The sequence below is a fragment of the Nyctibius grandis genome, chromosome 21 (genome assembly GCF_013368605.1).
Source record: "Nyctibius grandis isolate bNycGra1 chromosome 21, bNycGra1.pri, whole genome shotgun sequence".
Classification (NCBI taxonomy): Eukaryota; Metazoa; Chordata; class Aves; order Nyctibiiformes; family Nyctibiidae; genus Nyctibius; species Nyctibius grandis.
Genome location: NC_090678.1, coordinates 7,299,120 through 7,319,885, shown reverse-complemented (window position 1 = coordinate 7,319,885; position 20,766 = coordinate 7,299,120). Strand labels below are relative to the sequence as shown.

The window sequence follows — 20,766 nt, the reverse complement described above, 5'->3', positions numbered from 1 at the left end:
TTTAATGGACCTAGCAAGGGACAGTGATTTATCCCATTTTGCTAGATTGAAGGGAAAGACATTTACAGGCTGTCTGCACACTAGGACAGCGTGTTGCAGGCAGCTGGCAGCATGAACAACAAATATTCAGTCCTTCTACTCCAAACATGAGCCTGACCTGAGGCAACACATGGGGACGATATGCTGTTCAGGATATCAGATCTGTAGTGTGTGCTCTCAGATTTCTCACTCAGAACCAGTATCAGGCTTGCAGAATGCCTGCCGGGACTTGCATGCATATACCATCTGACTGCGGCTCCTCCCAGGCCAGCTGCGGCCCCAGAGCCCTGTCTTACGTGCTGGCATCCGAAACTAGCTATGGACTTAGCATCCGTAGGGTCTTCTCTATGCATCAAACTTTTCAAAGATCTTTTAAGGCAAGTCTCCCACCTGAGGACATGCAAGGACACAGGCTAACATAAAGGGTGGCACCATACCCAAAGTCTTCTCCTGCAGACCCACAGTCTCATTCATGCAGTGTGCTATCTATAGAGAGATGATTTCCACCTCTTGCTCCCTCAGTGTTACTCCTCCCTCTCATGAATTTGCAACACTGCCAACTCTCCCAATGCACAACCCAATTTTCCAGACACAGCCTATCAACCTCACCTCTGATCTGCCTCGCAGCTGTGCCTGGCATGCAGGCTCCAGCAGCAGGACCAGAGGGAGAGGGAGGTTTGCCAGCTTGCAGAAATCTACCCCAAAAGAGAAGTGCGAGGAGGCACGCATGTCCTTGGTGGCAGTTAGTGTTGCAGTTCTGCTCCAGCAGGCCTCCCCCGCATCATAGAACCTGTCTAGCCAGAGGCATCTCCCTTTCCATGACCCATGTGGGACTATCTCTCTCGTGCATCAGGAAATTAAATACTTGTGAGGTCTGTTACAGATACACAGCCTGATTTCAATGAACTTTGTAAAGTAGGGCATAGGCAGGATAGGATGATGGAGCCTGAAAGTCTCTCAGAGATTGTGGGGGGGGAACATCTGTCTTTCACAGACAAGGTTTTCAGTGTTAAGTCAGGTGACTTTTAAGGTTTCAGGTTAGAAATGTGTTTCTAGTAAAGTAAGAAGAAACTTTTTTCATGGCATACTTGGTCTTTCAGCTGAATCTGCTGGCAAGTCCCCCAAGTGGAGCTGGTTAAAACAAACCCACTGCAAAAGCAGGCTGAGAACAGGAACCGGCTCCCTAAAGGTCACATCACAGTCATGAGACATTAATAATTTTCAGTCGCTGCAAATACAGTCTGGATGCAGAGTGGTGACCTACAGCTGAATGCCAACCCCTGGACTAGACAGAGAGTATCTACCTAAGCCCTTCTGCCCTGCAAAGTCCAAAACACTATCTCTAATATTTTCTTATGGATCTGTTCAAAATTCTGTTTCCCAGTGCATCTCATCTAAATCTCTAGTGAAACGGGACCACTTAATATGTAAGATTGGGTGCAATCTCAACCTGCAGTAGACTGTCTTACAGTTTTTGGTTGCAGGGTTTACTCAGCTAAATTTCCCTGGCAGAAGTAAATGTTGCAAGTAATTTTTTTGAAGTTTTTATTTGTGAACATTATTTTGTGGCTCCAACTGCTTTCTGCAAGATATTGAACTAATTCCAGTTTGGCTGAGTATTCCCTTTTAAATGCACCATCTGCTTTGTGCATGAGTTGAAAAATAGTTATCTGGATGCAGGGTAGAATTCACCTCTCTATTGTAGCTTGAGAACCATTTAAATTCTGTTTTACAGAGGATGAACATCAGCCCACCCCCAAAGCAGATTTTACTTACAGACACGTGCCTCACACACGGGAATATCTGTCTCTACGGACTGATAATCTGAATTTTCACTGCAGATCTCACCCCTGGCACTGAGTCCCACAGCCCATGTACACACACGCGTAATTTCCAGCATCTGGGTAGCTCCATTAAAGCCCACTGGGCTTAAGGGCATTCACACACATTTAAGTACATTGTTCGATCAGGGCCTAAAGTTACTCTTGTCTTTTATTTACAAATGTTACCCTGGTCTGTAAAAGTGACATGTTTCTCTTAACAGGCTGTGATACCAGATATGCTCAGCTCATACGTAAACATGCCTAAAAGTGCTCCACCACTGAACGTAGCAATGGAGTGGGGGGAGTGTGAAGTTAGCATAGCTTGAAGCAAACTTTCTACCTTGCTGACCCTGGGCAGCACTGCAAGTTTCAATGTGAGGCTTGATTTCGGTGTTATTATTCATGTCTAGGGTTAAGCACACACTTAACTACCCTGCTAGGTCACAGTCATAGTGTTGTTTTAGTCGTTTAGTACTGTTTACGCAGGGATATCTAGATCTAGTCTTGAAGCTTGAGGAGGTCAGTTCATTTCTACTCAGTTCCACTCTGAACTGAACTGGGAAATGTCATTCTGCAGAGATGTTCAGACCTGCCACATTCTGTCCTCTCTACCACAGAGAGCACTGGATCACAGGATAATCCAGGTTGGAAGGGTCCTAAGGAGGTCTCTAGCCCAAACTTCTTCTCAAAGCAGGGACAGAAATGAGGTCAGATGAAGTTCATCAGGACTTTAGTCAGATGATAGGTTTTGAAAGCCTCCAGCAATGGAGAATTGTACAATCTTTCCGGGCAACCTGTTCCGATGCCTGACTGTCTTCACAGGGAGAGTTCTTCCTTATAGCCGGTCTGAGCTTCTTTTGTTGCCATTTATGGCCACTGTCTGTTGTCCTCCTGCCTCACACCACTCTGCAGAGCTCAGCTCCATCTTCTTCACGATCATCTTGTAGGTACTGGCAAGCTGATATTTGGTCTCCCTGAAGCTGTCTCTTCTGGCTGAACATGCCCCATTCCCTTAGTCTCTCTTCATAAGGCATGTGCTCCAGTTTCCTCACCACCTTGGAGGTCATCCAACTCACTCCATGTCATTTCCTGCACTGGGAGTTCAAGACTCCACGCATATGGTTTAACGACTGCTGCATAAAAGGGGATAATCACTTCCCTCGATCAACTAGCTATGCTTGTGTTAATACAGCCCAGGATACTGTTGGCCGCCTTTGCTGCCAGGACACACTGCTGGTTCACATTCAGTTGCTGTCTACCAAAACCCTATCAGCAGGGCTGCTCCCCAACTAGCCACTGCCCAGCCTCTGTTGTTGTTGCCAAAGGTTCTTCCTTTCCAGGTACAAGACTTGGCACTTGCCTTTGAATTTCAGTGAATTTGAATTTCATTAGGTTCAACACTGTCTCTTTCTTCCAGCCTATTTAGGTGCCTCTGGATGGCAGTCCCAACCTAGAATGTGTGGGTAAGTCCTGCCAGTTGGCTGCAATCTGTAAATGTGATGAGTAAGCAGTCCTTCGCCTTCGCCAAGTTATTGATAAAGATGTTAAACAGGACAGGTCCCAGGACAGACCCTTGCAGTACTTCACTGACCTCAAGATTTGACCATGACTTTCTGAGCCCAATCACCCAACCACTTTTTACCTGTCTGATTGTCCACCCATCCAGACCATGACATCCTAGCATGCTGTGAAGCTTCTTGGATGTGTATTCACAGCACACAAGCTACCCCAGAGTACCTGTCCTTATGCACACTTTTACCTCTTGACAATAACCATAGAGTAACAGACATACTGCATGCTCACATGAAGGCTGGACTCACAGTATCTTTTCCATGGAGTGAAACTAATTTGGATAGGCTGGCAATAAGCTTGTCAGCTCTTTAGTGAAGTTTTAATGATTCAGGTCATGAAAAGCCTGGCAGAGGGGATCTTTAGTCTGATAGGAACATTTTTACAAAGCTTGTTGGCTGGGAATGGAATTTCAAATAAAATTCAGACAAGAAATAAAATATAGTTTTACAAGAGTGAAGCAATTAGGCCTGGAAACAGCTTAATGATGGACTGATGGATTCTCAGTCATTTGCAGCCCTTAAACCAAGGTATTTTTATCTTCATAAATATATACTGTGACCCAGTCATAAGTTACAAGCATGATGCAGGAACTTTTACATGAAATTCTAAGCTAGATGTTCATAGTGGTACCTTCTAGCCTTAAAATGATCTATTAGCACTTACACTAACAGTTAACACTCTAGGAAATCCTGCTCAGTTTCTAATATGTGGTGTTTATTTTCAAAACAAATGAAAGAATAACATTTTTACAGACTTCTTGAGATTCCATCGACCTTTAATTGACTTTCCTTCCTTTCCATCTTTCCTTCCTTTCCATCGTTCACAGATACCTACCACTAGGGATAGTATTTATCTTCTATGTTTCATTTTAAACAGCTGCAGATATTGCTGCATTTGAAAATCCACATCAAAATACTAAGATAATAAGGAAATGCTTTTTCCCTTTACAGGACTCATGAAATCTACCATCTTGAGCAGAATTCTCACTGGGGTCTGTGTAGTTTCACAGAATCAGGTAAGATAATCCAGTCGCCTAAATGGATCATTCAGTTAGGAAGGAGCCCTCAAGAATTCACTGTGAAGAGTAGTTTAACAGGTGGCACAGACACATCCTTTCCATCTTTAATTCCTACAGTACTAACATTTAGTGGAGGCTGAATAATTCTGCTTAAAAAGTGACATGCTAACGTAATACAGACTCAAGTCAAATCAACTTTTTAGCTATATTGTCCTGGGGATATTTTGTTTCTTATTTAGGGTCAAATTTTCATAATTAATGAACATTCATTTTCTGCATCTAAAAAAAAATGTCTTGGAATCCTGTACCAGAGGCTTTCACTGAAATTTAGCTATAAACAAACATTTTGGAAGCATTTTCCTCCCAGATAACAGGCGATTAGACAGCCTGCTGCAGAGATCGGGATTACAAAGACTCTTGAAAAAAAATTTTTAAACCATTACCTTTCAAGCACTTGTCCAAACCAATACAAATGACAAGGCTAAGGACATACTGAATGGCAACAAAACAGGTATCAGGCAACAGAAAGTAAGGCCTGTCAGCTCTGCTAGTTTTGCATTCGTCCTTCCAAGTTCCAAACAGGTCAATGCATGTTTTACTTAAACAGTGACAAAAAAAGGAACCATCAGCCAGAAACCAAACTTTCTTTCACTCTTGTGGTCTTTCCCTTGCTCCTCTTCTAACAATCTGTGGGATATTTAGGTAAAACAACAGGGTACTGAATTAGAGGGAGCTGAGAGAGAGCGTACTGAAAGGTTTAGCTAGTACTGTAGTCTCTCTAGCCAGGCTTCTCTAAACTACTACTTATTGTCATTAATGTGTCTGCACTCTACCATCTAACATGACACGTCTTTCCGGAGCACAGTCACACACAGACGCTTCTGCCCATCAGCTACTCACCCAGGGGAAGCTTTTCCAGCAGATAAAGGTAACTCTGAAAGAAGTCATTTCGGATCGCCTTATGCAAGACGAAGGACATACTGTGCCGACAGAGGTCTTCATCTGTCTTGTGCCAGCGCGACTTAAAGGCCAAATGTGCTGCTTTATACGCCATGATGAAGATGTTTTTTGCAAGGGTGGACAGTTGCTGTGGCTGGTGCTCTCTGGAGGACCTGTCCTTCCGAAGAGGCAGAGGCAGCGTCATTAAATTGTGGCAATGTGCTGTCACTCTATACCAGGGTGTCCCCTAGAGCAGTGCAGGGGGCGGAGGCAGGCGAGAAGGGAGTGAGAAATGCTGGCTGTTGGCACTGGCTCAGAGCAATCTCTGGAGTGTCACCCTCTGAAATGAGCAGGTGCTGGAAAGTGATAAAAAACTCAATCAGGAAATTGCTTAGCCAGGGTAAAAGTATATCTGCTCCAAAAAAGGGTGGCCTTAATTCAATTACACTTTTCTTAATCTATTCAGCCTTCACTTCAAAGGAACTCAGTTATTATCCAGGATCTCCCATCTCCCTCTTTTATAACTCACAGGGTGATTTTGTTTCTCTGTCTCTCCCTTGCTATTTGTTTTTCAATCCAGGGCAGCCAAGAGGAAGGCCAGAAGACAGAATATGGACATACCTCTACACAAACCGTGTGTCCTAATAAACTGTGATTAGAGCAAGAAAAGAGAATGCAACAGATTCAACGTCTTGCTTTGCCCCTGTGTATGGCAAGGCAAGGCACTCTCTATGCATTACAATCTGCCCGGGTTCATTTAATCTGTTTAAATGGTACAGACTACCTCTTCAACAGAGGACAGTTGGAAGAAATGGCTGTCTGGGAACACAGGAATGGTAAAGCCAGGGAAGGGTAAGAGCTTTTTGCTTTAGCTAACAAAATACACAGATGAACAAAAGGAGATAAACTGCCCATTAACAAACTTCGACAAATATATTGGCTGGAAAAGAGAAGGAGGTTCAGGCCACTACAGTGGGCAAAATTCTAGAAGAGGGGGATTAGGGTGAGAAGCTGAAGTGCTTCCAGGATGGAGAATGCTAAGCCGCTAAAGGGGGCTGGATATCATAAGTATGTCTCATCCCAGAGGAAGATCAGGCCCTCAAGGGCCAAGGAGAGACAGGTATTGCTTCAAAACCTTGTTTGCTCCTTGGTAGTTCAGGCACTCGTTGTGGTTCAGCTTCAAGCCTCCTGAGCTGCAAAGGTACCCAGCAAGGGGATGGGGGCTTTGTACTGACTGCACTGACCTCCACACATTGTGCCCATAAGGTTTATTCCAGCTGTCTGCAGTGTAAGCACACTACAACGCAGCAAAACACAATCAGAAAGTTGGATGTTTTCAATACCAAAGGGCTGCCATATGTCCTGAGCAGTACTGCAACTCCCAACAAACATCTGATCAAGCTTCTGAGAGCAGAACAAAGAAGACCCAGCCTCCACCAAGGAAAATCACTAGTAATTTGGTTACAGATGATGCTAAGCAGCATTTAGCAATGCATCAGTTAAAGCATATTTTCCAACATGACTCGCTTCCTTGGAGCAGTCAATCTCTGTATCTCTGCTTTGATATTACTTATTAAAAGTATTTAGGGGCAAAACCATCCCTGGGTATTACTGCCTTTCTCATTTCCCCAAGTACCATCCTGTACTACTCATTCTCACCTAACCGCATTGGCACGCTGCTCCCCCAGCTGTTCCAGTCTACACTATCCTGCAAACTTGTTGGTGAACAGATCAGTGAATAAATCTTATTCAGAAAAATATACTTATTTTTCTTTCAAGTGGGATCAGTTCCCCAATCCAGCCCACAGCTGACACAAGGGAATTTGTCACATGCTCCAATATGGGGGCTGGAACAGCCACCTGGGATGGCAGTGCGGAGGAGGGAGCCATACAGCTGCAATACACAGTGGCCTTACCAATAACGCAGACGTGTGTCCTGTCAGAGAGGTGTGCTGGAGAGGGTTCCACGACAGCCAAAGGTAATCTTAAGTACTGGAAGATATGTTTCTACGCTCCCACCCCTCCCTGCTCACGCATTCCCATTGTTGGGGTCCCTGCTGAGCCATTTCAGCTTGCTACATCAGTTGGCTTTTTCTGTCTGGTTAGCACTGTGAACCAGCCCAGTGCAGAGCTTACAATTGCCAGAGAAGTGCAAGAAGGGAGGCAGAAATGTGCAGCTGAGGATGGGGTGGGGAGAGTGGGATCATGGCAGTGGTTAGATCAGCTCTAGTGCCACTGCACCAAAGTCTGAGTCCTTCCTGAACAGAGGGCGATGTTCTTCACGCAGCCTTAGAAATTTCAGCCATCTCTTGAAATAACTCCTGGTTATGTATCTATCAGAGAAACACCAGGCTCTCTCCAACTAATTATGAAATATCTGGGCCGAGACACAACCCTGGTGTATGTCTTGGCCCTTTCTCTTTGCTTATCTATTTTCAGCCACTTGCCAGTTAGTGCGCCAGGAATGGATGCATCAAGACAGCATGTCAATGCTTTGGAAAGACGTTGCACAAGCTCACTTTTTGTCACCAACAGAAGACACCCCTAGGAACTCGGAGCTCACCTGTACCACATTTGACAGCACATTTCACATTTGTCATGGCTGTAGTTTTGGCAATGCCCATGGTGTAGCAAAGTGACCCCTCTGCTTAGAGACAGCAGTGACTCCAAGCATGAAACCTAAGCCCTGACATGTTCTAGTGGAGTCAAACACTGAGACAGCACCGTGGAGGGTGCTGGGACCTCAGCCTCAGGGCTCCCCATAGCTTTGACACCCATGAGGTCCACAGGGGCGTGGGCTTTTACATTCGCTATGATGATATGAAGTGCAAAGGCAGAAAAGGGAACTGTTTCTCCGGCCTTCTGTGCACAAGTGGGCCTTAGCTCTCTCTTTGGAGCAGCACATTTGGGGTCCCCGGCGCCCCAGCAACTGTGACTCCAGTGAAGCTCTCTCGATTTATACCCTCTGAGAATCTGGCCAATTACAACAGTGAATACATACCCACGGGAAACGGCATATTTCAGAGTGACTCCCTATCATTTTAATGCCCTGCTAGGGATCTTCCCATAACATACTCCTAGCCCACTTTCCTTAGGAAAAAAGAAATGTGCAATCATGTTGCATATGTCTCTGTCTATGACTTTTATTACCCCATCACCAAAAAACATTTAAACCTATCTAACTCAAAACGAGTCCCAGAACTACATCAAAGCTTGCATCAAAACAGCAGATGGGGTAGAGAGACAGGTCTCATTCTGGTGTCACTCAGCAAAGTGAGTTTTGCCCTTCTGAGACCCCATAAAACCCATAAGGAGGGACGGGGACAGGTACATCTGTGTGTCTCTTTTCAAGGTACCATTCTCAACCATCCAACACAAATGTGTCAGAAACAGCAGTTCACAGGACTAGTTTTTCAGGCTGAATGTTGGTTATAACTCTTTTTGATAAATTAGTGGTGGGTTTGACTCACAGTAGTCCCTCCCCACACAAAAAGAGTGAAGATCTGCAGAAGGCTGCATAAGCACTAATTCTATTTATTCTGTTTGCATGTGATCAAGACTAAGGCCCTGTTCCAAACAGCTCTACAATCTAAGAGTCACTATGAACACACACTCAGTCCTCAGATACTAGTGCAGATAAGTAGGTCAATCACAACAGCATCAAGCCTTTTAAAGCACTTTCAAAGCACTTCCTACTGCTGCCAAAGGTTAGGCAGAAACATAGATCTGCGCCCAGAAATGCCTGAAAAAGGCCACAGAAATAGCATTTTTTTTTCAAAAAGTGGATGCTATATTCTTTGCCTATTTCTCAACTGCAGCATCTTAATGTCTTCTGCTAAGAACAACTCACAACTGTTTCACGCTGCTGCCTCCTAACCCCATATTCTGAACAGGAGTAGTATCGGTCTACCCAGAAGCTGCAAACAATTCTACCACTATTACATACACTACATCTCCATTAACAAGAAGTGTGGGGCTTGAGTATGGGCACAATGGTGCCCATACTACTTATAGGATCACTGCTGAAATGCGAGTAAACCCACTTCTCAACTTTAGTTTCCTTTCCCAAATGGCCATTTGACTCTTTCTGAAGTTGAAGCCAGCTAGTCAGCTTTTTTGTTGGTACTGGGGACACCGGAGAATCTGGACCTCCGGACAAACTGAAGCCCTACACTAAATTAACAGTAGACACAGCCATAATGCATGACAGTCATTGCCTTGAACGGCTTCTGGTCTAAAATGAGAATGTGTTTGTATTTATGTGGGTAAACAAATAGTTCCTCCATGTGTCGTCTTCCTCTGCATGAGATCAGGCAGTTCTAGGACATCAGGTCTATCACAGATTAAAATGAAGGATCAGCCAGAGTGGCTTCTTGTTAAAACACCTGCAGCTGATCTCTGCCTGAGGGTAGCAGGTTTAAAATAAGGCATCAGATGGCTTATGATGAGTCATTGCAAGATCCAAGGCAGATCTTTGTTGGAGCATCAGGGTATTTAAAGAGAAGTTGGACTCACTTTTATATTAGTGGGTAACTACCTGTCTGCAGATCTGAGCTGTACATGCTACTTCTGAAACACATCAGCTGCACAGAAGAGAAAAAGAAAAACATGTGCACTAGCTCCACATATCATGTAGGTCAAAAAGGGTCAATTTTGCCTTTAAATTACTGTGTTCTGCTTACAAAACACCTGGTATGCAATCTGATTTCCACACGGACAAGCCATCAGGATTGCTGTAAGATGTCTCTTTATCTTAAAAACGCCTCTATATTAATTCTTCTCCCTCACGCTCATGCCTGGCAAATGCTTTCAGGAATAGATGTGGTTAAAGCAAGTAATTTTTGTTTTATCTTTGACAACAAGTTTTTAAAAGTTCCTGAAAACCACAGGATCGTGTTGATAGAAGAGGCGCAGGCAGAGAGCACACGTGCAGTTATGAGGGCAGTGAAGAACAGCTGCAGGATGGATAGCGGGTGGTAACCTTTACAACCGACTTTCCTGCAGCCAGAAAAGCAACTGCCCGTATTGTTCTGACTGCAGCTTCGGTGGCTTACGCAGAGCAACAGTGTACACCAGTGTCTGGGTGTCAAGCTGGGAAACAGTAATATGACAATGGATGCGCTAATTGTCTGACTTGTTGAAGTCCAGAACTCTTAGTCACAATCCTCACCCACCTAAACTCCGCTCATGGGTCCAATTAGACCCAGCAGTCTTCAGAATTATTACTGGGAAAATAATCTGGTTTTGAGTTGAGTGTGGAACTGAGAAAAAAAAGTGTTTTGGGTTGATGAGAAACTGAAATATTTCTTTTTTCTCACCCTCCAAAAAATTTCTGTGTCAGGCCAAACAAAATGTTTTGTTTTGTTTGCAGGGCTATTTCCCTTCTTCGACTTCTTTATTCGTTGATCTGTAATTAAATTTAGGTAAATTTGGTTTCAGTGCAGCATTTACAAGTGCAAACAATAATAATGTTGTTGTCACCAGTAGACTAGTCAGTCTTGCAAAATCATTCTGTGGCAAAAGGACCCAAGGAAATGCAGAACAAAACAGGTCCTTGGGCAAAGACCCAACCTTGTGATAGGACTTCTGATCTCTCATGAGAAACCCTTGCTTTGAACCACATTTCCAAAGCAGAGTTCACTGCCTGTAGGTCAGGATGACTCACACCCTTGAGGGCATATCCTGCACAATGCTGCTTTCGTGGGTGCAGTCACAGCAGCAATCTGTTATCATTTATACAATTGGAATTTAGCAATCTGGAATTCCATCTAAAGCAACAAAACACAGCATGTGAGCCCTATGGGTAAATACATTATAATTCATGTAAATTAAATTGGCCAGAGCTTTATCCCTATGGAGGGAATACACAGTTCTTTCCCTCTAATCCTTCTAGCTCTGGAGCCAACACTAAATTACATTTTTAAGGGAGTGAGTGAAGCCACTCTTAGGTAGGAGTGGGAGCCTTTCTCATCATGTCTGAAGCACGGCGACAGTCACAGCAGGACCCTGATTTGGAGGTCCGTAAACAGTATGCTAACGTAAATAGCGATATTTGGGGAGGACTCCTGCATGCTTTGGCCGTGAGGATTTTATTTGGTTCTGGTTAGGGACTCTCAGTAGTGTTGGGGCTGAAGGGAAGGAAGGGAAGGGTTTCTGATGAAACTGCAGCAGGGGCTGCTCTGTTGTTCTTGATAAGAAGCATGACAGCTGTGCCCACAACATCTGGTTTTCATTGAACCCTAGTGAGAGTTCCTTGCTGAGTCTCTTCCACCCCATATGTGGTGGTTTAATTGATGGAGCCTGAGAAGGTTTTAGGTCCAGCGTGGAATGCCGCCTTTCACTGTGATATGTGACTCCAGATACAGTAAGGGCTGGGCTGCTTAGAGTCATCTTTTAAAAGCATTTCTTCTCAATATTGAATTTTGCGTATATTGCCCTCTGTTGGCTCAAGCGCATGACAAAGCTCCTTTTTCTAGGTGAAAGCTAACAAAAATCTCCTTCTGGCTGAGTGGCAGGGTTTGTGGCTTTTGGAAAATGCAGGATCAAGTTAGCTGTAGCCTTGTGCATGCGTGCGTGCATAGTTCATATCCCCCCATAGGTCTGCGTTTAGGAATGCAGGCACAGCTCTTTAAGCAAGGAGGAAGGGGGTCTGGAGACTGGCTGTCTCAGCCGTTGTGGACTGCGCGTAAGAAGAGAGTTTTAAGGAGTGACCGGAGGGGATAGTGGTTTGGTGAGCCAGGATAAAGAGGATGTTGCACACTCAGGAAACTGCACAAAAAGCAATACAGAAAAGCCCGTGGGAGAACTGGGCAAGTGGGAGATAAATTAGTCTTAATGACTTTCAGCTCTGGCACGCAACTGCCAGAAATGCCTGGGTAAAAAGTCTCTCAAGGCTTTATTTTCAATTCCAAAGCAAAAGAAAGATGGCAACTCACACCATCAAAGCTCCTTCTGCACACAACACTGCCAGAAAAAACATGCCTTTCCACTTCCTCTCAGCTGGATCCTTCCTACCTAAGGCATGTGACTGACCCATCTGCTCAGACCAAAAAGCATCCTGCCCAGTTATCTTGTCTCTGACAGCAAACAGCAGCAACGCCTAGGGAAACAGTCTAAACCCATTAGCTAGGAAACGTGCTTTGGCTGGTTCTTAGCACTTACATGCTGCTCCTGCACAGAGCCAGACGAGGTATTTTCCTGAACTCTTAGAAGGCCCAGGCATGAAGGCCCCCATCCTGGGCATACCAGGGCACACGCTAGTGATGTGACATGAGAGTGGTGATGCCAGGAGGGGACAGCCTTTCCCTGGAGTGTGAACATCATGACAAAACAGAAACTCCAATCTGAGGAAGTAGAGAGCGCAGTGGATAACAACATATCTGTAGAAAGAAGTGATGTAGGCAGACCATGGGTTAGAGAGATCATTTAACCTTCTGCAATATGCCTCTCTTATGAGAGAGGCCCAGATGTAAAGACCCAGGCTTTCAGACCTGGAGCTCTGTGGACCCCTCACTTCTGTTGGCTAGGATGGCAAACATCAAATTGGCATTTCCCTGATCCAGTAGAGCAGCACATTTCACAGCGGTGGTGGAGAACATCCTTTTTGTTAGGGCAGTTAAACCAGACTGGAAAATGTGTTGTTCTGTGAGCCACAGAGCAACATGACACTTAGTTTCCCATACATTTGTGTCTTACTGCTTCTACCTGAAATAAGCCCCATACCGCCTCTCACTTGCCATCTATCGTGAAGGATCCACCCCGGACAAGAAACTGCCTGTGCTGCAGCCAGTCTGGAGCTGCTCCAGGACAGTTTGGCCAGCCCATTCATCTGTGCTGTCTGTCTGGCTAGTATGCACAGAGTGACTGACCCCTCGCTTCTGCCAAAGAGCTGAACTCTGCTTAACTCTCCCTCAGTGCACTCCGTATCATGGGTCTCTCTCATCTGCCCGGCAGCCAGAGCACAGAAACCTCTAGAAACTTAATTAACTTTCAAACTCTGTGCACATCTTTCAATGGTGATTGCACTTGGCTAACATGTCATGAAGTTATTAGAGGGAGGAAGAAGAGACCTGATGAATGCATGGATAGGTAAGGCAAGATAAAACTAATCTCCCGAGGAAGCCAAAGGAAAACAAGCTGAAAGGAAAAAAAAAAAAGTTGACTGTAGGAAACAAATCTGACAAGAAATCTGGAAAGGCCTGCTCCACCTTTAGCTCCTGAGAAGGAATGGACTGGCAGAAGCCCGGAGTGTTTGTGTGAACACCAGGGAAATTAGAGGGGGTCAGGAGCTGTAAGCAGCATTTTTAGTGGATCAGTAAAAGTATCACGAGTATACTACCCCCTGCATTTCAGGTACAGTGTATCTGTGACATTGCTGGCTTGGATAGCCTTCGTCCTTAACTTGTCTCTGAGTTGTGTGGAGTTTCACAATACTGGGAGCTATGCAGTTAAATCCTGTGCATGCCTTGGAGCATTAAGCTCAGTTTCTGGAAAACTAAGTGATAAGTATCAAGGGGCAAGAAAACTAGATTAAGCCCAAGTCCTGGACAGCATAAACACACAAGAACATGGATTGCAGAGACTATAAACACACCTTTTCATGTGAAATACTGCTCTTACGCAGAGGAGTGGCTCAAAATTTGCAAAAACCACCTTTGTCCAGATCTGAAAGTAGAAACCTAAATGATCAAGACTGGAAACTATTTGCTTTGCATGAACACCTTCTGTCTGAGTTCTCAGACTAGAACCATTCAAAAGCCAAATGTATGTGTGTTGTCTGTTGGAACCAAAAAATAATCAAGACATGAAAAGTTCGAGATGGTTAAATGTTTCCTCCAGAGGCTGGGGATTAGAAGTCTGGGCAAGTAGCAGAGGAGGAAAAAAAAAAAAAGAGTAAAATAAAAGAAGAAACTCTTAAGTGACCTGACAAGGGAAACTTAAATCTTATTTTTAAGGGGTTAGGTTGTACTAAAGCTTGAAAAATTAAATCCACAGCTGTCTCCAGAGGACTATATCTCACTAAGAAAGCTTCAAGTAAGTTTATCATGTATCCAACACCTAGACATTGGACCTCAGGGACCACTAGGATAATATTTCCTCTGGATTAGCAAGAAAGCTAGCAAGTGACATTTGTATGAGAGTAACTTTAAGTTTAAGGGGTTTTCTTATTATAAAATGATAAATGAAGAATGAGTGTACTGGGAAGGAAAGTTTGTAAATCTAACACATCCTCACTATTTCTTTAAAAATGCATTGTTATCTCCTAAATTAGTTTTATTTGGTGACATCAGTAATTTGATGTTTTTATGTCTATCATCCTCCCAGTGAGGATGAAGATGTTCTTTATGAGCAATATTTTTAATCTCATAATCCTCTTTATGAGGAGTGCTTTTAATTTCAGAGACCATGAGCACTGGCATCAAGACAATATAATATATATGAAAAAAATTCAAGAACGAAACTATAGGAAACACAGGATGGATCTGGCACAATTACAGTGCTTTCCTTCTTCTGGGATTCTTCACTACTAGCCAATAAAGCCCAGGATATGTCAGAATGCTATTAATTAACTCACCTCAGTGTGCCTTGCCACGACAACTGATATGCCCCTGGGTTCCAGGGAAATCTTATGAATCATATGAGATGTAATACTTAGCCTGAGCTGGGTGAACTAAGGACAACTTTAATATGTTAACTTTGAAATCTGAAATCCAGCAGCAAATTGAGTTTTGTACAGAAGGCACAAAATAAAACTCAGACATCTATACAAATGCCAACGTTGGAGTTTTGTAGGATAAAGCACTTTTTATTTATGTATTTTGCACTTTCTGTGTCTGTCTAAAATACACTGGTCTGAGGAACAGACCACAGGTCCCCACAGCAAAATGCCTACAGTCTGTGGATGGGCTCCAGTCATCTAGCATTATCCCGTTCTGCCCACAAAGCACACCAGTGACAATTGTGTTTTCCAGTTCTATGGAAAATCCTGAGTTACACACCTATGTGCTACTCTGTGCCCATACAGATGCGTACGTAGGAGGTGTAATGAAGAAAAGGCATGCATAGCAAAATCAAATGGGGAAAGTGAAATAAGGGGAATTACCTAAACAGCTTACAGATGGTAACTAAATTAGTTGAAAGCTGAAGGATTGTTTTTTCAACACACAGCTCAACAGCATTGTAAAACATCCATTATTGTAACCCAGAAGCTCATGAGAAATAGTAATTACCAGAGCTGAACTCCTGGGCTCTCGTATATTCTTACTCACGGGCCAGCCAGACCAGTCCCCAATCCTTCCTTCCCCCAGTGCTTTCCAGACTCCTGGAAAGCACAGCTGGGAGGGTGAAGAAATATTCTTCATCCCATGTTCCCTTCCACCTCTCAGGTTTCCTGTTGCCCCCCATACACCTTGTTTTGAACACCATCACCTTCCTCTTCCCACACAGTCTCTTCCAGGTGCCCCATACAACTCTCCTGCCCTTCCATCACTGTGTTTCACAGCCAGCAATCCCTCTGGCTGTTCCTGTGCTGACCCAGCTAGGACAGCACCTGGAACACACATTGCTCCAGAGCTCAGGCTGCCTGCAAGTCCCATTCACTCTTGTCAAAGGCATTTTGGAAACCTCCTCGGGTAAAGATATCTTGCCTGATATCATTCCACCCAGAACTGACGGCCTAGTACGAGGTGGGGTCTTGGCAGCAAGCAAATGCAGCCTTAAGGCTCTCTTAACCGTGAGGGAAATGCAGCCACAGCCCCCATGATGAGCCTTCACTCTCTGCATCCTGCTTGCCACTGGCTCCCAGCTGACTGTCACCTACGTTACATTGTTTCTTACAACTGTCTCTGTTGTATACATTCTTCCAGCTTCCACCCCAGCCACGTTGCCACATAGAGTTCTGGGAAGACCAAGTAGAGTGAAGGAGCAAGCGCACTAAAAAAACAGAAGTACAGCATCTGTTTGGGTGCCTGATGAGTCTAAAACTGACTCATCATCCCCCCTACCCAGTGGACTACTCCCTCTATTATTATCAACCACGATATAAATAAAACAAATTAGCATAAGAACAGAACCCGTGAAAGAATTTACTGTACACTCACCATCCACATTCTCTTTCTTAGATTTACAACCAGGAGGGACTTCCATGACCATCTAGTTGGCCCTTCAGTATAATACATACCAAAGACCCCCATCCATCGATCCCTGCATCAAGACCAGACTTATAACTACCAAGCAGGATTACTTCATCCCCATAAACAATATGAAGTCATCTTTCTTACCTATTCAACACTGGAAAGATTTCAGCTAAAGTACTGTACTCAGGTTTGGGCATGGCTCTTCAAGAAAAACATGGGCTGAGTGAGTAGCTTTGATATAAAATAGGAACGGTTTTCTTGCAGTAACAGCAATTCGGTCCTGGAATGGATTCCCCAGGAAGACTACAATGCACATCACTGAAGATTATATTAGCGATAGGAATAATATGGGTACAAATTATTTGGCTTGGGGCAGGACGATAGACCGAAAGAGGTTGCTTCAGCACTGTTTGCTATGAACCTATGAGCCTGTTTAAGCTGGAGAATTTGTTTCACAAAGGCATCTACTCCTGACATAAAGACTGGTAATAATGAGGAAGCATCCAGTCATAAACCCTAAGTTATTCCACTGGTTAAGTGCTATCCCACTAAAATTTTATGCTTGATTTCAGGTCTGAATTCATCTAGCTTAAATGCCTCTCCTTGTGCTTCCACTCTGCTACGCTTCTCACGTGCTTTGGTTAAAATTAAGTGGAAAAAAGTGCACAAATGCTGCTATCTGCAAAAGGAGCAGGATTTGCCCTGATATGAAGAACAAGGCTAGTGTTGTCCCGGATAGTTCAAAAACTTAATGAAAAAGATTTTGACTGTAAAGCGTTTTGCAAAATCTTCACTTTTTCTAAGGAAATAGTCATTGTCAGAGATATTTATAATAAATTGCTGGAAACAGAAATTTCCTTTTGAATCTGTTTGAAATGAGTAACTTGCTTTAAGTCGAATGTAACCTGAGCAACACCACTCCAGCTGAGGTACTCATTCCTTACTCTACCTTTGCTATTTTTGACAAAAAATGAAAAAAAAAAGGCAATTATTTTTGAGCAAAGTAGAAAGAATTTGATGATCACATGCAGAATCCTTTTCTTTTGGAGGGGAGAGATGAGGAAGAGGGGGAATTCCTGATTTATGATCAAATATAGACTTGTTCAAGTGTAAAGGAGACCCCTTCTTGAAAACACTTAAGCTGGCGCTTAACTTTATTACTGTGGCAAAATTAAGCATGTGCTTGAGTGTTTGCAGAGTCAGAACCATAAAATGTCATAGCCTTTATAGCTATGAGTCTGCTTTCTGCCTGCTGCATCTAATAAACATTAAGAGGTGAAATTCTGTCCCCAACGAGGTCAATGGTAAAACTCTCATTGACTTCAGTAGAACCAGGATTTCGCACAAGAAATCTCCATCACTGTCACTGGGGCCATAAGATGATATTAGCAGAAGGAGGCCACCTGCTCACTCTTGTATGGACGCTTTTATATTTAATCTTTCTATGTTTTCCTTAGTCCTGTTAAAATTAACCCAACCTGAAAGCACATCATTGGCTTTTTGCATAGGGATACTGCATTTCAGGTTGTTTGTCAGAAAACAAGAAGAAGTGAAATACACAAATTCTAGTGCACCAGACATACTGGACATACACAGGACATACTGACGTGTAGATGTGGCGCTTAGGGACATGGTTTAGTGGTGGACTTGGCAGTGTTATGTTTACGGTTGCACTTGATGATCTTAAAGGTCTTTTCCAACTTAAATGATATTACGATTCTATGAAAATACACAACATGCTGTTCTGTGTTCCTCACAGCAAAATTCCCTCTTAAAGGGTTGATCCCTTAAGGAAAAAAAAAAGGTAATGTAGCACCATTACGGTACATTTTGTACCTTCCAACACTTCTTAGATCAGCCTTGCTTAGGACATGAGTCAATTGGTATTTTTCCATAAGTAGCAGCCCTCAAGTCTCAAGTCAGGCACTGAAAGTCTAAGTAGATGGTTGCTTTGCCACATCACCAGCTGCAGCTGAGCTTGAGTACTGTATTCCTGCCTTGAAGACTTATGCAGGTCTGCACATGCAGAGTTTATAACACTCCAGCTGCTGAGGAGCACTGAGGCACAAGATGGAAGAGGTCAGTTTACCAGCAGCTGGATATATTCACTCAGCCAAGTGAACAAGCATACAAGGCCATCAAACAAGATCACTTTCATGGAAGTGAGCAATTCTGATTTGAATAAGCCAAGAGAGAGAACAGTATACCCTTTGCTCTATAATGTCTAGTTAAAAGAAAGCTCTGCTTCTCTATGAAGAGGTCTGCTTCTTTTCACATCTTTAAATTTTTCTTTCTACATCTGAAACAATGGAAACCTACAGCTAATTTTCTTCAGTGGTTTAAATAAGCCACAAATTGATGCATTTACTTAGGTCAGTGTTGAATTAGATATATTATAAAATACAAATCCAGCTCTCCACAGACACTCCTGTTTCCATTTTTGTGAAGTCTCATGTTCAAGGATAACAAGAGCACCCAGTATTTACCAGCACGATCATGTGTCATACTGAAAATGCCCTCCTCTTCCGCAGATGTCCCTGTCACTGCTGATCAAAAAGACATTCAAGAATCACCTTGATCTGTGTCCCAAGATTAATTTCATCCAGAAGAGTTAAGCCAGACTTTCCCTTTGCATATCAGATTTTGCTTTGCCTCGTCTTACTTCTTCCTGCCAATATAAACTTTTAAGCCCAGGGTTTATTACCTCCATACCTCAATCACTTACTAAGTGACAGCACATCAGAACAATATCATCTCCGTCCCCCACTGAGCAGCACAGTCTAATCACTTAAAACGTTTATCTGAAAGTCACCCTTTCAGATCGCTGTACTTTATTTTACCTAATAAAAGGCCTTAAGGAGTTTTATACATAGTTCTTTTTTACAAGGTCTACGAAAATATCCTGTAGTCACTATTTTTCCCTTGAAATCCACCCATATTCTTTTTTCTTGAGGGCAAGACGCAATCTTCAATGCAGAGATCATGAATCTCAGGGTTGCTTTGGTTTCTTAATTTCGCAAGACAGAAATTAATCTATTACATTTTAACAATTCCATTTGCTATGGAAAAGCAATGTTGGTTATTTTGTTTGATTTTTTTTTCACAATGATGTGAAAAAAAAAAATCTGTGTAGGATGCAATGAAACTTTGAAGAAATCGGACCCCAAGGCATTTTCAACATGCAGTCTCATGGTTATACACCAAAAGCCCATATAAAGCTCACTGAAGACAATGGAAACATCTTTTTTGACTTCAAAATCAGGCTTAGCATCAGTACTTTTCAGCCATAATGAATTTATTTTATACTAAGAGAACAAATAGGAAGAAATAAAACTAAGTTACCATGAGATAGTATGGTGGGTGTTCCTCCGATGTCAGAGAGCGTATTCTGTCTATCTGGTTAAGAACATCTGGTCACACTTTGAGAAAAAAAAAATAAAAAGAATCTCAATTTTTTGCATAAAGTGTGCTTCCTCAATAACATTAGAAAGGGTTTTCACTTTTTAAATGCAAAGAACAAAAACTTTGTTAATTTCTTCATCTACACTTACTCTACAAAAATGTTGTTGTTAATTTCTTCTACACTTATTCTACCATATATTTAACTTGAGAAGACACCACAGTTCTGTCTTTCCTCTTGTTCTGTTTACCCACCTGCTTCACTCCTCTCTCACCTACTTCTCTTCATGGAACTTCCTCTACCATTCTCTTCCTATTCTGCTTTTCTCTGCAACTCCCATGCTCTTTTGCACCCTTCTTTATATTCCTTCCCTAAAAAAATCTTTTCTTCTACCTGACTCTAGAACAGTATTTCTTACAACTGCTCTAAGAAAAAAAAAAACAAAACTCAAAACCACCCAACAAAACAAAAAAGGAGAATCCCAGAATACTGCACATTCCAGCTTCTCTGTAACTCAGTCACCCTTCTGCCTCAAACACCACTCTTTCTCTCTCCTTGTGTACGCTTCTAACATGCAGGGGAGGGGAACCTCCAGAGTCCCGTGGTAACGCCATAAACCTCATCACACTATAACAAAAGGGATATTAAGAAATTGTGCAAAGCAACATCAATAGCTCAGGGAAAGGCTCTAGAACCAGACCTCAGGCGGCATTTGTTTTACAATTTAATTTGAAAGACTCTACTGTGCAATGCAAGGTTTTAGGGTTTGTAGCATGTGGTTTTCTAAACCCATCATCAACTGGTTGTCACTGACTGACAAAATTATCTCATCTTGGCACT

The 20,766-nt window shown here is 43.0% G+C and overlaps 1 protein-coding gene across 10 annotated transcripts in view; it reads right to left on the bottom strand.

The window, feature by feature from the left end:
* The window catches only part of NTMT2 (N-terminal Xaa-Pro-Lys N-methyltransferase 2), a 111,539-nt gene that overhangs the window by 88,621 nt on the left and 2,152 nt on the right, over positions 1 to 20,766 (bottom strand). For all 10 annotated transcript variants that reach the window (XR_011049591.1, XR_011049593.1, XR_011049592.1 and 7 more), the window contains exons 2-3: positions 19,869 to 19,945; positions 5,353 to 5,747 (exon numbers count right to left, since the gene is read on the bottom strand). Coding sequence is in view for 3 of the 10 variants with exons in the window: in XM_068416769.1 (XP_068272870.1) it covers positions 5,353 to 5,596 (244 nt within the window). In the remaining 7 variants the exon portion in view is untranslated. The remainder of the gene's footprint in view (positions 1 to 5,352; positions 5,748 to 19,868; positions 19,946 to 20,766) is intronic.